Source organism: Oculina patagonica, chromosome 2 (genome assembly GCF_052425735.1).
Source record: "Oculina patagonica isolate OP01 chromosome 2, crgOcupat, whole genome shotgun sequence".
NCBI lineage: Eukaryota > Metazoa > Cnidaria > Anthozoa > Scleractinia > Oculinidae > Oculina > Oculina patagonica.
In genome coordinates, this window is record NC_135759.1 from 20,008,713 (window position 1) to 20,025,474 (window position 16,762).

Here is a 16,762-nt window from a genome sequence, read left to right on the forward strand (position 1 = left end):
ACGATTTATCAAAACATTTCAACCAAGATAGACACTTTGTTCAATTGCATGAGCTAATTACTTCTGAGAACATGCTTTTGTTTGATTTTGGCCACTGCTAGCGTTGTGCACTTAGCAACGCCACCAGTCACTCTTGCCTTTGCCACTTGTTCGTTTGGTGAAGGCACGTGCGCCTAAAAACAGGTGCGATACGACCCCCGAGCGATGAGAACAAAGGCATATCGACGTTCTCGCCGAGACAATGGAGAAAATTAAATGAGAAAAGTTTTTTCAGTCAGTTCTCACTGAATTCCCAAAAATTTCTTTAAACGGAGTTAAAACAGAATGGCAGATCTCTGTGGTTGTCTGCACGGCGCTTTTCGTCTTGGCGCATACAGAGCTGAACAATGCGTAGGGACAAGTAAAGTTTAAAGCGACCTGCTCTGGACTAGCGAAGGCATGGATGGAGTGTATGGATGGCTGTCAATTTATCATAAAACGTGAGTTTACAAAGGCTCGATAGTTTTTTTGTTTTAACCCTGAAGTTCTAGAAATGGTTTGCTTTAAGAAAAGAACATGTCGAGGCAAGGAAAAGAAAAGAAAATGAAATGTGTAATTTTGCGGTTTGTTTTCTAACCAACGGGATGTTTGATCATTTGACTAAGAAGCAAACGTGAGCGCGAGTCCGCAGAAGAGAACCTGTCAAGCCTCTTTGCCACCTTTTTAACAGGCCAAAAATCTGTTACATGATGGACTATTAGGAACTTGAACATAAACAAAGGCAAGAGCTGAAAGCGTCGAAAGCAAATATAGCACCAATAAAACCGACAAACAATATTGTAAACACAAGGGCACATTTGAATAAAAAACGAATGAATTATTGCGTGTCTCAGTAGTTTTACAAGATCTTTTACCACGAGAATCTCCGTTCACAATGAAGGAATGCTAAACAATTAGAAAATATAAGTTGAAAAGATACATAGCCTTAAAGTTTTGCATATGTTCTGGAATGTATTTAAATTTACTTGAAGGTGTGACTCAATTAGCTTAACAAATCCATTTAAACTATTTACGCACAATGTGGCGTTTCGGATTTCTTTTGGCTCTTTATAAAAGAAAGTAACAATGCTCTTGCTTAAGTCGTCTTTTGCGGATTTTCCTTGAAGCGAGCAGTGAGAATCTTGGAAAAATGAGCACATATTAGCGCACTTGTACTCACTTTGAAACACATTTTCCTAGTTGCTTTTGACGCATATTTGTTAATAGGGCACTTGCTTCGAAGGCAATTAAACTTAGATTTAAACCCTATAAATCTGATAAACGCTTCCATGGTTAAACAGAGCAATGAGCACTACAACCATATTGAGATCAGTTGGTAAGCACACAAATGCAACGAAGAAGAACTTTGAAAAAAACTAATTTCAACCTGAATGTCGCCGATTTAATTCCATTCGTGTAGAATGTTACCAGTTGACAAAATGGCAGGTATGCAGACGAAACAAAAAGAGCTGTATTGGAGTAAAATGGTTATTCAGTATACATGCCCTGGAGCTTTGCCAATCGAAATGACATGAAAAGGTAACGTGGTTTCGCCCTCTAGAAGCAAAAAAAAAAAAAAAAAAAAAAAAAAGAGAGAGAGAGAGAAAAGAAATACAGAATCCGCGAAGACATGCAGAAAGGCCTAGGCATGCAAGGATTTTGACCATTTTCCTTAAGCAAAACTGGGCTTGCCTAATTACACGAGACAAGACAGTATTTCAATGACCGTATCTTTATGATTAAAACAGCCCACGCTTTTTTCTTTTTGAAGGACCAATTTCAATTCTTTGTTGAAACAGATGGTTATCTTTTTTAACGACGGCTCGTGTCGACTCAAATTGTTCCATATATTAGGGCGGGCTATGTAGACAGCCACAGATAGATTGAGCAATAGGAATTACGCTTAGTGATCCTTAGCGGAATTTTGGATTTAACGCCATATCAACATACCAATGTTTGGTTCAGGCTTACTAAAGTACCATGGTCACGGCTTCGAAAGAAAAATTAAAATAGGCTTATTGGCTGGCGAAATCGTGCGTAGAGGCGAACTCTTAAGGCCAGCAAACTTAAAAAAAGTTCAAAGACATTAGGACTGGAGCGTAATTGAACCCCAAAATTTAATGGCTGTAAACATAGGATACTTTACTAAATTCTATCTTTATATTAATCTCCGGTTATAAACCTGAAATCTGTGACTTTGTCAATCTTTAAGATGCTATCCCAACTAGTGGTGACAGCTTTGCCCTATCTACAAAGCAAATATCAATTGAAAACGCCAAAATTTCCGGGTACATTATTTTAAAAGTTACGCATGCATAAGTTGTTAACCAAAACAAAAGACTAAAGATATGTTCGTAATTGAGTGTCTAAAGAATAAATTAAACAGAAATAGATATGGAAATCTTTAAAGGTTTTCTTTATTTTAAGCGTACTAAAGAGTCGAGACTGGAATAGTTTTCGCGATAGATAATGAGAAAAAAAAAGATATCTTCTTTTCCTCTAATAAATGCTCAACCACATTTTTTTACTTTCAAGTTTAAGCCAAACAGTGGGGCAAAAACAAGTGCGGATCAATATTTTGCTGAACCGTGTTAGTAGGAAATAATCCCAGCTTATTTTACCAGCTTTTCGCGTTGAAAAAGAACGGTTATCAAAAGAAATATTGGGACGGTGCCTAATTACTGAGTTTTTGAATGCATCGGATTTTACGTGGATCCGGGATGTTAACAAAGCGCAAGAACAATAACGCCATCTGGTTATCAAGTGTGTCTAACAAAAAAAAGGCAAATACGAAGGCTTAAAAATAGCTTATCACCTTTAAAGGTAACTGAAGTGACATAAAGCCTTTATAATTTAAATCCAAAATTTAATTAGCAAAAATTTCAGGAAATATTTGACTTAAAAGGTATGCTAGCTGTTTTTGTTGAATACGAAACTTATTTCATGGGGAGTCTTCCTTTGTTGGCATCCATAACCGTTTAATTCCTTAACCCTTCGCTTCTTGCATCGTATTCTTTAGAAGAAGCATCTAAAAAATACTTATTGGTAAAAAAATGAAATAAAATGTTACGCTACAAACATCTGATCGAGTCCCGTTCCTGCTAAGTTTGACTGGCGTTATGAATAGTCGCGTGTCATAAATATTGTCAACTTGATTTCAAAATTACGAATAACGAGATAATTTTACCGATTTTGCTTCGTTGTCTGACATTAATGATTACTTACAACTTTCCATATCGTTGAGTAACGAAACAGTTGGCTCGGCTTATTTGTTGAGAACTTTACGTCCGAGTTGTAATGAATATTAGCAGATTCACTGTTCATATGCAGCCGTGCTAAATTATTCACTCGTCAAAAGACCACTGTATATAAAACCACGCGGTAAAATGTTAAAAAAATAAACCGCACGCAAAAACTCGATAAGTCGCAAAATGAAATCATTTCGCAAGCATCTTTATGTCTTATTTTGGTGAACTTACGAAGGATAGCTTCTCTTTGCCGTCAAGATAAAAAATGTCCAGCTAATAAGAATAATTTCATCGTCATATTTGAATGTTCAGCAGGTACACCTGTTACAAAGGTCTAGATCTTTTGAAGAATTCTCGGGTTCTTTTGAGCTGTATCCCCGAGACTAATACAATGTAAATATATCACGGGTAGAAAACCAAGATATTTACTCAAGGAAAGCTGCCCCTTTTGTGTTCCTTGAGGTCCTTAAAGGTGCGGCGCCTCAACCTAACCCAGTTGACCCGTTCAGAGCCTTTAAACTGGACTGGATTTAATATTTTCATGGGAAGTTCTAGATTGAGATAAGTATCGCGCCAAATTTTAGGTTGTATTTTTTTATGCGTCCAAAGAAATGACAAAAAAAGCTGTTGGGGGGACAAAAATGATTCTTTAAACAAAAGCGTTGCATGTAATGCTTTTTTTCTTAATATGACACTTGCTCTTCTCAGGGTAATAGCAATTTAACCTAAATTAAAACCGTGTACCATGGGGAGCCTTTACCACAGTCAAACAACAAAGAGTTGTTTTTCGCCCTGATCAGTTTCCTTTTGGTTTAAAGCGAACGCTAGTAAATGGGACGTTCCGAATTAAAAACTCCCTCAATGTCCTTTTGCTGCACTAAAATGTCTATTCTTCGGATAATCTTCGGCCTTCTTCGATGCTGGGAAATCTTCGGTTTTTCTTCGGTGCCGTTCGACTGTAACATCATGGACAAAAGAACAAAGACTAATACGAAAGATTCACAGTTTTAAATTGTCCTAACTGTTTTCTAAGATATGTTAGAGTATCGCATTTTAAGTTGATGTTTAGTAAGTGAATTATAATTAGACGACGATGCTAAACTTTTCAGTCCAGAAGCGGCGAAATTGCGCGCCGTGATTTTAGCCTTTTTGACATAAATCGTCGAAATGGGAATAAAAAAACAGTGCCGGAAAGAAAAAAGAAAATGAACGTCTGTAAGGCTTATTGCGTTTTTCACTTCTCGAATGGCCTCGGTTTCTTTCTATATTGGTCTTTCCTTGCGCTATGTGCGAATAAAGACTAAATAACTTCGTATGAACCAAATAAAGAATCATCATTAACAACAATAGAAGTTTTGCTACCTACAATGAATACATTTTCGAAACTGATTTCTTCACTTTTAAAAAATCGACCCATAAAAAGAATTTTGGCGTCGTTCAGAAAGTCTATTGTGTAGTTTCAAAAAGGCTGAGATCAACGTGAATATTTTGTAAAAGATTTTCTCTCTGAGCATTCCGCAGACTATATCAGTACCAGCGTTTGGGCGGAATAAAGGGAAACACGCAATTAGACCAAAAATTTGATTTTGATCGTTAGATAGAGCATTAAACCAATGCAAACATATTTCGGATTCAAATTTAAATTCTTCAATCACGTCTTTTGATAAAATGGCAATGCGGCTGTTTTCTTTCCCGGCCTGCCTGATTAAAAATATCAGCCCAGCCCGGCAATATCAAAAGTTATTTCATGACTGCGCCTTTCAGCAGGTAGAACCTGCCAAAGCATTGAAACTTTCATCGTTTTTATAATAATAAGGTTTTTCCCTAGAATAAGGCAAATAAAATTGGGTTTTAGAAAGTTCTTTCTCCTTCTTGACGCCGGATTCAGTTAAAAAAAGCAAATTCGTTAAAGAAATTAAATTGTATCGGCGAAATAAATCATCGATATATGACACAGAGAGGTTTTTGCTTCGGATGGAAGATGATAGAGTAAAACAATAAAACAAACCAAAATAATATCAATACGCAGTAGCCAATCAAATTTCTACATTACTTCAAAACAGAAATCTCCTCGTTGTTTCTGATGCAAAAGTTATTTTCTGGTAAACGGTCGTAAATGGATTGATAGCGGCAACAAGAGACGCCTTTACAATCTGAAGTTCGACCTTTCGCTTCGTTTAGTGCGACAATAAACGCTAATGATCCTAAACACGACCTAGAGATGAAAGCGAAGCTTTTCGCATGCAGGAGCCAGAGATTTCAGCCGCATCTTTTTGCTTATTGCCTGCCGCTATAATAAGAAAGTTTCGTTTCGTTTCACTCCGGTCTCGCAAAACCTGCGCCCAGTGAATGGATATCTTTTTCCGCAGGATACCCATGCAGTCAATGAGCCAGGACAAGTCAACATATTTCAAAAATTAAATGTTCAGTTACAAAATAATGGACGTTGTGCATCATTGTTAACGTATACCCAAGTTATCTCAGAGGGGAAAACCGGTATGAACCAAACTGAAAAATAGATGTACAGTTTTGTCTAATGTATATTAAGCAGCTAGGTGTCCGACATAAGGGTTGTAGGCAAGTTTCTGTTGTGCCGAGATCTGATTTAAAATTCTTTTTTGTTGTTCTTCTAGCGACAATGCCATGTATAGAGATGTATTCTCTTTCTCCAGCGTTTTGTTAAAGAGAAAAAAAACGAAATAATCTGCGCCTAAGATAACTGGTGGACCATAAGATCGTGTTGTATTGGGATTGATCGTTTCAACAGCAACCGGTTTTAAGTTGAATTGTCTAATAGAACACTTTTTGTTCCAACCACTCGTAGTGGAAACAGCTGATAAATGTTTGACCTTTTTTCTATTTCTATTGTGGTCAAACGTTTTCTGATGGTTGGGGGGGGGCTGGTTAAGATTTTTCGTACTCCATTGGAAAACAAGACCGATTACGGTTGCCACGGTTGAAAAAATCGTTGAATATTTCTCAACTGTTTCAAGGTTCAACCAGAGATGGTTAAAAAAGAGTTCCCGAGGGAAACAGTTACTTTTGTTTCCCAAGAATCTCAAGATTCGAGAGAAACAAAATTAACTGGTTTGCCGAGGGATCAGTCATTAAGTGTTTTGTTATATAGCACGACGAAGACTTGCCCGCTCAGAGGCTTTTGGCGGGAACAGATTTTATTGTTAGATGTCATGTGACCACGAATTAGCCAATAAGAGTGCACGATTTCGGGAAAAAATTTCTAGCTATATTACAATACGAGTTGTGATTGGCTCATAGTCGCCTTGTTTTGATTACCTTGGATTTGGTTTTGCTGTAGGCAAGCGAAAGGCACTCGATTTTATTAAACATCGACATCGACACAGATCGAACCTTGCCGTCTGATGTTTCAAAGTCTTCGGGTAATCTTCGGACTCCATCGGTCTTACGAACTATACGCATTTAACAAAAGATCGATTAGATAATATCGCTATCTCGTGACACAAAAAGGAGTAGCAACACAAAACAACGAAGAAGAAAGACATCGGTCTATAAAAGGCAAAACAAGATTTAGTCAGAGAAAAGGTTTTGTTGTGCATAACCCTAAAAGAATGAGATATGGTTTACAAAAGCTGTCATTTGAAAGTTTAAAACAACTTCGCATTAACAAATAAAACCGTGACTGCATCGCGATTTTTTTTTAAAGAAGCCCAGTTTCTCGAACCTTCTGAAGGGAAATGGAAACACTGGATCGAGAGATTGTGGGTTACTAGAAAAGGAAACTGCGCAACTCCAAGTTTCTCAGAAAAGAAAACTTATTTTCAAACAGAACAAAAGAAAAACACTTTTATTTATGACAAAAAAACGAAAAGACTACATTTAGCTAAGAAAACCTCAGCTGTTTAAAGTTATCGCTTCTGGAGAATCGCACACCCACACTCCAAGCAGAACTGTATGTCCCTAAACAAACCCGTACATTGACGCAAGCATATTTATTTTCTCTTAGTGCAAACAAACAGTGAGTCAATGCTTTCCATAGGCCTCACTAATCTGCGGTCAGCACAAACACAAAGACGTGTTACGACATTTTTTGTAGGTCGACCCACAAACAAGCCCGCAGACCCTGCGAGTATGGGAATCAAATCAATACATCTTAGAATACTAGCAGAGGAAACTACTCAATGACTTTAAATCTATTCTGCTTTGGCAAACTTTCTCTAAAGAAACTATTTCTGTTCCGAGTTTCTGATAAAGAAACTATTTTTTCGATCGAGTTTTTTAAGAGAACGTTGCTAATACTTCACACTACTAATGTGCAACAGAACAAAACAGGCAGTTCTATGACAAGAATACGAAGAGATTTCATATTGTGCATGCAAGACAATGCTGTTCAAATAAGTTGTCGCTTTTGGAGAACCATACGCCCACAATCCAGGCAGAACTGCATGTCCCTAAACAAACCCGCTTAGCAACGCAAGTGCATTTCTTTTATCGGAAATAAACAGTGTGTCATGGCTTTTCATATAAGCCGATTATGCTGTCAGCACAAGCTCAAAGACGTATTACTTCTTTACGACATTTTTTACGTAGGTCGACCCTTAGCAGAAACAGGTGCGAAGACACAGCGAGTACTGGAGTCAAATCACTACTGAGCTTGTAATATTGTAAGAGGAAACTACTCATGTATTTGATCATATCTACTGTGCTCTAATTTTCTCTAGTAAAGAAACTATTTTTTCGATCGAGGTTATTTTAAAGATAAATTTACTGATATACCACACTATCAACAGAACAGAAAAAAACCCAGTTCTTTGACAAGAATACAAAACGATTTCATTGCACAAGACAACGCTGTTCAAAGTTCTCCCTTTTGGAGAATCACCTGACGCCCACAATCGGGGCAAAGCTGCATGTCCCTAAACAAACTCCTTTTTTTAACGCAAGCATTTTTTCTTTTATTGGAAATAAACAGTGTGTCAATGCTTTCCATAGGCCTAACTAATCTGCTGTCAGCACAAGCTCAAAGACGGTGCGAAGACAATGCGACGGTGCGAAGACACTGCGAAGATCAAATCATTACATGTATAAGAGGAAACTATTTAAGTACTCGATATCTACTCTGCTCTAAGATTCTCCTAAAGTAACTATTTTTGATCTAATTTACTCCTTAAGAAACTATTTTTTCTATCAAGGTTCATTTCAAAGAGAAAATTACTAAAAATATCACGCTGTCAACAGAACGAAATAGAACCGTTCTTTTACAAGACTATGAAAAGATTTCATTGCGCAAGACAACGTTGTAGTCTTGCGCAACCCAGGCAGAACTGCATGCCCCTAAACAAAACTCGTATAGCGACGCAAGCATATTTTCTTTTATCCACAACGAATAGTGTGTCAAGGCTTTCCATAGGCCTCATGAACTAATATGCTCTCAGCAAAAGCACAGCTAAGGACGTATTACGACATTCAGTATTTGCATGTCGACCTCTTGCACAAACAGGTGCGCTGTTCCTGCGAGTATGGGTTTTAAACAATACATTTAAATACAAGAAGACGTTAAATGCCCGATTACTGACTTGATACCCTCTATTCCGCTCCAAGGTTGTGAAAAACCTCTTCATTTGAGGTTTATTTCAAAAAAACTATGCAAACGTATCACAATTTTAACAGAACAAAAGAAAAATGTTCAACGATAGAAAAAGAAAAAGAAAACGACAAAAAGATTTGTTCAACACCGCATAAATAGGAGAAAGGAATCCACAACAGGCCGCGCTATCAGTAATTTACATTCTGGTAACATTCTGTGGTCGTTCTCCCTTCTTCAGCTTTCCGGCTGTCAGAATTCTGACGAAGCCGGACAATCGACTAATAACTAGGGCAACTCGCGCGCTAGACGCGATTAGTTCACTTGGTGAACAATGCGGTTCTTTTACCTCAAAACACGACATTGTCGCGTTGTCTGTACACACTCTTAAACATGGGACTGTACTTGTCTAAAGTTTCCTTTTTTTACTAACGACAAAATTCAACACTGAAACGGCTGAATTCAATGAAAAAGTGTTATTTTAATTTTGATGAGACAGCCAGATTGCAACAATTCTTCCGCCTTAGTAATATTTTGTAGACTGTTTGCGTAGGCCTACTCTGGGACCCAAAATTAAATCGCCCAAAGTCGCCTAAAGTCACCCTAAGTCGCTCTAAGTTCTTAGATAGATAGTATAGATATTTTCTGTAACAATGCTTTATGGTGTACCATAATGATTCCCATGTACATGTATACCACAACTGTACTGTTAGGTTGGTCACCTAAAATTGCATAAAAGGTCACCTAAAATTGCGTAAAGTCGCTCAAAATCGCCCAAAATCGCCTTAAATCGCCCATAATTTTGGACAAAATAAGCTAAAATCGCCTAAGGTCGCCTTAAGTCGCCCAAAGTTACGGCGACTTTGGGTCCCAGAGTAGGCCTTTGCGTTCACCTCTGAAATACTTGTTTAATCTCCCGTATAGCCTGCAGCATATGCGGTTTTGTGGGATTCTGGTAGAAAGCGTGTTTTATCTACTTCACCGATTTATCACACGTGCTATAAACTGACCGCAGGTGAACCGCCTCGAGTAACAAATAGTGTTTTAGCTTGTTTTCTTGTCCAAGGCCATCCTCAGTTAAGATTCTATAATTTTCTCGTTCATTTGGGCTTCGTCACTGGCTATCTACCAAATTTTCTTTATTGCTTGATCACCTTAATAATCCGTCATATCAGAACAAAACATTGACGTGTCATCAGTTTTACCCCCAAGTACTCAAGGAAGCAAGCATTGTTATGTAGATAATCATACTTGTAACACATGTGGCAGCGGTGGACAGTTTTCGTTTAGGCAGGACAGCAACAGCACGCAAAGGTAAATTTTCGATACTTCATATTTCCCAACCGGGTAATATCTTCACATGTTAATTATCAGTAACGTGGCTTAATGTCCAGTGCGGACCGAGTTGCAGTTGCCTATCACAACGTCTTGTTAAAGAAATTTATGAGAATGAGTTAAAAAATTAAAGTTGAATGAGAATGAGGTCGAGAGTTTATTTTGCCTGTTACCGCGGTTTGCAATCTTGATCTCGAATCAAGTATATGCCCCCCTTCCCGGTCAATTTTTCCTCTTCTCATTTCCCACTCGATAGATCGAGGATGTGTTGCGCGTCATGTACACTCGCACAGTCACGTGGTACAAAAGGGCGCAAACAAACTGTTGCCTACGTACGCGTTCCCGCGTTTTGGGCGGGCGAAAATTTTTCCCCTGGCCCCAATTTTCGCGCGACAAAAAAGAGTAAAACTCTTCATTTGTACGGAAACGCTAGCTTCGCAAGCTAATCAAAATGTAGAAGTGATCACTTGTGGAGTGACAAAATGTGGTTACTGCTCTTGTAACGCAAAATAAGGCCATCTTCAGTGTAAATGTTAGCCTGCGTGGCCGGCGTTTAAAGGGGAAGGAGAGTTACGATTCTGCGCTCTCTCCTCGCGTTCGAACTCCCCTTCTCCTTCCCCTTTGAACGCTGCCACGCAGGCTAGTAAATGTTAATGACTTTTATTTAGTTGCCGTTATCGCAGACAAAGTTAACATACTTTAATTCTTTCTACAATTAGTTTCCAAAGTAACTCTTAAACAAATTTAAACTTCTTCACTGCCGGAGTCAGTTTTAACTCTTGCCGTCTGCGAATGAAACCTATTGTGTGATCATTTTAATAAGTGACAATCAGCAGTTCTTTCAGCGCATTAATATCCAATACTCTGGAACGGACCCGTGAATGCGTGTCTAATGGGGCCTACTAATCGGGGACTTAGCTTCTGCCATCTTAGTCTCATTAAGAGATGTTTGACTATAGTGGTAACTGCGTTATTCTCTCTTTCCAACACTCTGCCAAATTGTACTACGATAAGCACTCAGGTGACTTATAGCATTTGGAATCGGCAATTTCTCACAGGGAGAGAAGACTCCTATATTCCGTGACGGAGTGATTGTTCTACCTTGACGGTGTTAAGCCGGAAAAATATATGACACGTTTTAGAATTGTTACCTCTAAGAATGGGCTGAAAATGAATTCGAACCATACCCACAAAAATTAGATTCCGGCACTTATAAGAGTTACCTTTTTGACTTTCCGACGATCATGTCTGTCACCTTTTTGTAGGAGCCTCACGTGGACAATTTCAACCGATTTTCCTTTCTTTTTATTTTTTTGATAAGTAGGTTTTTTATAAGGACGGCTAAGGATAGGGAACAGTTGACACGGATTGACAACGACAGACCTAAAATATTTACAATTATCAGCTAAATTTTTCAAGACGCGTAATGAAACCGTGACGGTGACAGGCAATGAGAATATGCTTTGCTTATTCCTCTAAATTGAAGAAAATATGTTTATGACACCATCCACTAAAGAAGATGATCTCCAGTTTTGTCAGCTTGGCGTGCATTCCACATCTCCATCACGACTTGACTTGACCTTGACCAGTTCCTGTCGAACTAACTTTTCTTGCTCTAGTATCAATGGCGGCTTGTGGTACTGAGGACAAGAGAAATACCCGTCACATGAATCACGAATCTACTGAATTACCGTATTAATTAAACAGAAAGTATTAGGAATGCAGTCAAAACTAATGTACTCTTACGAACCAATGAACAACACAGAAAAAGTGTTTATCTCTTTTTATCCCCTCCCGCTGCGTCTTGATTGTATAGCCCCCCCCCCCCCATTTACAAGAAGTAAAAACTAAGAAACAAGATTCAAAATTCTCTGTGTTGTTTTTAAAGCAGGGTAAGCTCCAGGCAAACAATGTACTAATGATTCTGGGACCTCAAACTGTAAGACCAGTAAAATCTTGTACCCCCCCCCCCCCCTTTCCCCTCACCCCTTAGCAAGGTAGATCGTACTGAAGACCGCTTCTTCCGACCACTTTCCAGTCTAGTCCAAACCAAGGAACCACTTTCATTTGAGCAACAAGACTTTTTTTAAAACTAACACAATGTATATAGTTCCTACTGTTTGAGCTACTATCCTATATCAACACCATGAAAAAAGTCTACACTGCATATAGTTATTTATTAAGAATCAACTTACTGTTATGATGAGAGTGTTATTTGCATGAGCTACGGAAATTGCACTCTGCTCCAGACTCAACTTTGCTCTTTCCATATCAGTTATCTGAAATCTTTTAAAATATCTGTGAACAAAGAAGGCAAGGACGCTGTTGTTTTTTTTTTATCACAAGCTTAGGCAACAGATGCCATGGTTACTCCGTACACTGACTCAAAAATATCAAACACTGTTGACAGCTGTTGTCAGTAAATTTTGAGAAATACAGTCGAAGCTCTCTTAACGGACACTCTCGTAAGCGGACAGCTCTAATTACGGCCGCCTTGTAAGAAACCCCGTTTTTACTCCAATACAAACTCTGTATTTTTACATTCTCGTAAGCGGACATTCCCTTAAGCGGCTGCGGACACTTTCTGAGATTACGACTTAGACTTTTTCTTTGTTTTTAAGCTCCTGTAAGCGGACACCACAAAGAAAATCATATAAAAAACCTCTGTATCTTGTATTAATCAATCAACTTCACATCGCCGTTCGTCATAATGATTTTACTGTAATTACAGTACCATATTTCAGTGTTTGTTTTGTTGTCATCCACGTCTGGTTACATTTCGAAACACCAGTAACATGCATATTACCATTATGTTAGCTGGGCAAGCTCCCATAAGCGGCCATCTATCCCCTACACCTCTAGTGGCCACTTACAAGAACCATTCTCATAAGCGGCCAGCTCCAGTTGCGGACACTTTTATCCGCGGGGTCCCTTATGAGAGCTTCGACTGTATATAAAATAGACTGAGATAAATTGACTTTGTTAAACTAGGGTTGCCATTCGAGAGGGTTTGTCAGTCTAGTGACTGACAACCCTGTGCCCCTTGGATTTCCCATCAAACTGGAATTCAATAGAAAGCTGGTCGAAGAACTTGAAAAAAAGATATTCCTTCAACCCTCCAAGTTTAGTAGCCATTTGGCCACCAACTGCTTAAGTTTGGTCGCCAGTGAAAAATTTAAGTCTCTAAATTAAGCTCACGCTTCCAGTAATTATTTCTTCTCAATTTTAGTCACCAGGCTGGCGACTTTAGTCCCAAAGAACGAAGTCACCAACTCCAAAATTTAGCTTGGGGGGTTGCGTTTAAAGAAGAAACTAATGACAAACTCAACCCGCATATGATGCCAGGTCCAGAATTCAAACTCAGGCCACAATGGTAGGAGGCGAGTGCTCTCACTACTGCGCCATCCCTAATTCCCAGAGAGTTAATATTATGTTTGGCAACTCAAAGGCAAACTTACTCCACATTTCCAAATACAGTCGAAGCTCTCTTAACGGACACCCGTAGCGGACAGCCACATGGCCACCTTGGTTGAAACCCCGTTTAACTCCCAACAAACTCTGATTTTACATTCCGAGCGGACCCCGAAGCGGCCGCGGACCGAGACGACAGACCACTTGTTTTTAAGCTCCGGTAAGCGGACACCCCAAAGAAATCCTGTTAACAGCCTCTATATCCTGATTTTAACGATCAACTTCACCGCCGGTCGAACAGTAACACAGACAATGTTTCAGTGTTTGTTTTGTCGTCATCTACGTCCGCTGTTAGCTGGGCGCCCCGAGCGGCCATCATACCCTACAAGTAGCCGCTACGAGAACCTTCTTGTAAGCGGCCAGCTCCAGTTACGGACACTTTTGCGCGTCCCGAGGGTGTCCGCTTACGAGAGCTTTGACTGTAGTGCGTTTACTTGTCTTACTTTTTGTTGCTTGTCCTTATTGTAATGGATTGTTTATCCTCGTCGACCGTCACACTGTACACATTTAGTGGATAGGGAAGGTTTCTTATTCTCCACTGAAAGGCTTTATTGTTATCCTTTCTTGTAAAAATTGGCTAAGGATGAAAATAAAACATGACGTAATAGTCAAGTTTGATGCAATACAGTGTATCATATTTGACAACAGAATCTGTAATATCAAATATGTTTTATGCCAATGGAAAAAGTGCAATTAAGAACAAAGGAATCAACTTACATTTCCCCTACTCTCACTGATATTTTCCACATCTAGGTTGACTGGTCTCAAGTCTTCACCTATCTCATATTCCCATTTGCTTTCTCTTCCAACACCAGACTTCGTCTTCCACTTTCTTACTGAAATATGTGTACAGCAATGCAGTTTATATATGAGTTGCACAAATTTTGTAGATGAATGATTGTAGTTGTATTCTAAAGATTAACTAAGGTTTTGTATCAAATCAAACAAAAATTTCATAAAATCATATCAGTGGAAAAATAAGACATAACTCTTTTTTAATAATCAGTGTCAACATATTTTTCACTTACTGTACACTGAATTTTAATAGAAATTAACTTGTCACATACTAATGGCTTGAACCATACAAAAACTAAGCAATTCACTTTGTGCCAGCAAACAAGGGTTGGCAAATGGTAAAAATTGAGTTGATGACAATGTGAAATTTCAATAAAATTATATATGCGAGACAATAATTTTTGAAAGACCATTTGCCACCCCTGTAAATGCTAGAAATTCAATTTTATATTTTAAGCCTGGAGTGAATGACCATAAAAGGGAAAATTATTAGGCAAACTTGTTTTTTGGTTTGGGTAAAAAGGTAAAGTTTGCTTTGAGCCAAGGGGCCCATACTGCTGGAGCTTATTTCCAGTTCTGCAGCATTAAGGGACTAGGAGTATTTCTACCCCCCCTTGGATGGGATGTTAGTCGATCTCAGGGTTACCTTCTGGCAGAATTATTTTGCCGGTACCCATTTATATACACCTGGGTGGAGGGAGGCACTGTGAGAGTTTAAAGTGTCTTGCCCTAGAACTGAACGCAGTGATCCTGGCCAGTGCTCGAACTCGGACCATTCGATCTGGAGTTCAGCCCGCTAAGCATTAAACCATCACAGTGACTGCCTTTAATTATAGCTCAAATTATTAATGATAAAAAAGATGATCAGGAGTATAGAACCTACTACAACTGACCCGAGAGTTCTCCAGATGATACGTCATATTCTTCTACCATCTCTGTTTCATTAGGGAAAGTGTAATGAACTTTTCGACGACCTGGTGACAGCAGGAGCATTACAGAAAATTAACAACCACAGCAATAGAATAAATATGCTTCAATAAGCTTGAAACTATTGGATTGTTTTCTTTCAAGTATATGCATGTTGTATAAACTAAGTCTTAAGGCTAGAACTGAAGACCAGTCATTGTTTGAAAATGAATGTTATAAATTAAAATTGTTTCAGGAACAAAGATTCAGGGACAACCAGGAAAGTCTACTTGATAAATAAAAGCATTTTTTAAAAAGTTCCATGAGACGCGATTTATTTTAAGGTAACTGTTCCCACCTTCGCACCAAGTGAATTTCGCAGTCGAGTGAGAATTGGCGCGTTTGAGCTTGATCCTGTCCTGAGAAAAAATATTTACACATTTCCAATGTGGAATACCAGAGGCAGGCAGCTTATTTCTCCTGTTAAACAAGTGCTGGCATTTCCATGGTCGAAGTGAACATACGCGTTCTATATCGATATAAAGACGCCATAATGGTAAGAAAATTTTCAACGTTTCGTTCCAACCAGAACAAAAAGACTACATCAAAACATAGTCCACAATTCCCGAACGGAATTTCCGGAAAATTACCTTTCCATTTGACTTCAAACCATTTTTTCCGTTTTTTTGGCTAAATGGAAAGCACCCTGGCTACACTGCTCTCACCACACACTGGTCTCCTCCTAGTGTTGTTAGTCAGTTTCCATAGCAACCATTTATGCACCATCTTGGCTTCCGACTTTGTCTATGGGCAGCCCACACTACTGCCTACTGGTGCCTTATTTCCTATAATCCCCCAGCCAAAAATTATATCACTTCTACTGTTACTAACCAAAATAATAACTGATTTGGCCAACCGGTAATATTTTAAAATTTATAATCCATCTATTAATCTTCTCCTCCCTCTCTTAACCATAATTGTCCTGTATATATCCTTTATTATTACCTCAAAAGTTTCTGTCTCTTTTTAATCAATTATACTTTATATTCAGGTTTCCCACGGTTTGAAGAAATACCGGGGAAGAAATACTAACATTTATACTGAACATTACAATTTCCTATTTGAAATGATGCTTATGTCGATCAGACAGCAAGGTCAGTTTTCGTTCCGTACCTATTTTGGCGAGAAAGCTTTTAAAAAACAAAATGTATTAAAGTTTTGCTAGTTCGTATTTCTTACCGTCTTGAACAAGACTCGTCTTTCTTGCGTTACGAAGCGTTTCCAACCAAACAAACTTTCCTTCTGCCGCCGCCATTTTAAATTTTCATTTGAAAGACGCTGACCACAACCATAGAAGGCTCGGGAAATCGACAGAGAAGGGACTAAAAAAGAGATACTTTTTGGAACCTGGGTTGGACCGCAGGAATTG

General features: G+C 38.6%; 1 protein-coding gene across 1 annotated transcript; it reads right to left on the bottom strand.

Annotated features, from left to right (window-relative positions):
• Positions 1 to 10,819: 10,819 nt before the first annotated feature.
• On the bottom strand, positions 10,820 to 16,657 carry LOC144643418 (protein DPCD-like). The gene is made up of 6 exons (XM_078502672.1): positions 16,573 to 16,657; positions 15,321 to 15,401; positions 14,350 to 14,468; positions 14,076 to 14,209; positions 12,357 to 12,459; positions 10,820 to 11,801 (listed from the first exon to the last, which is right to left on the bottom strand). The coding sequence occupies exons 1-6, from the start codon at positions 16,646 to 16,648 to the stop codon at positions 11,697 to 11,699; spliced, it is 618 nt and encodes a 205-aa protein (XP_078358798.1). The 5' UTR covers positions 16,649 to 16,657; the 3' UTR covers positions 10,820 to 11,696.
• Positions 16,658 to 16,762: the final 105 nt, after the last annotated feature.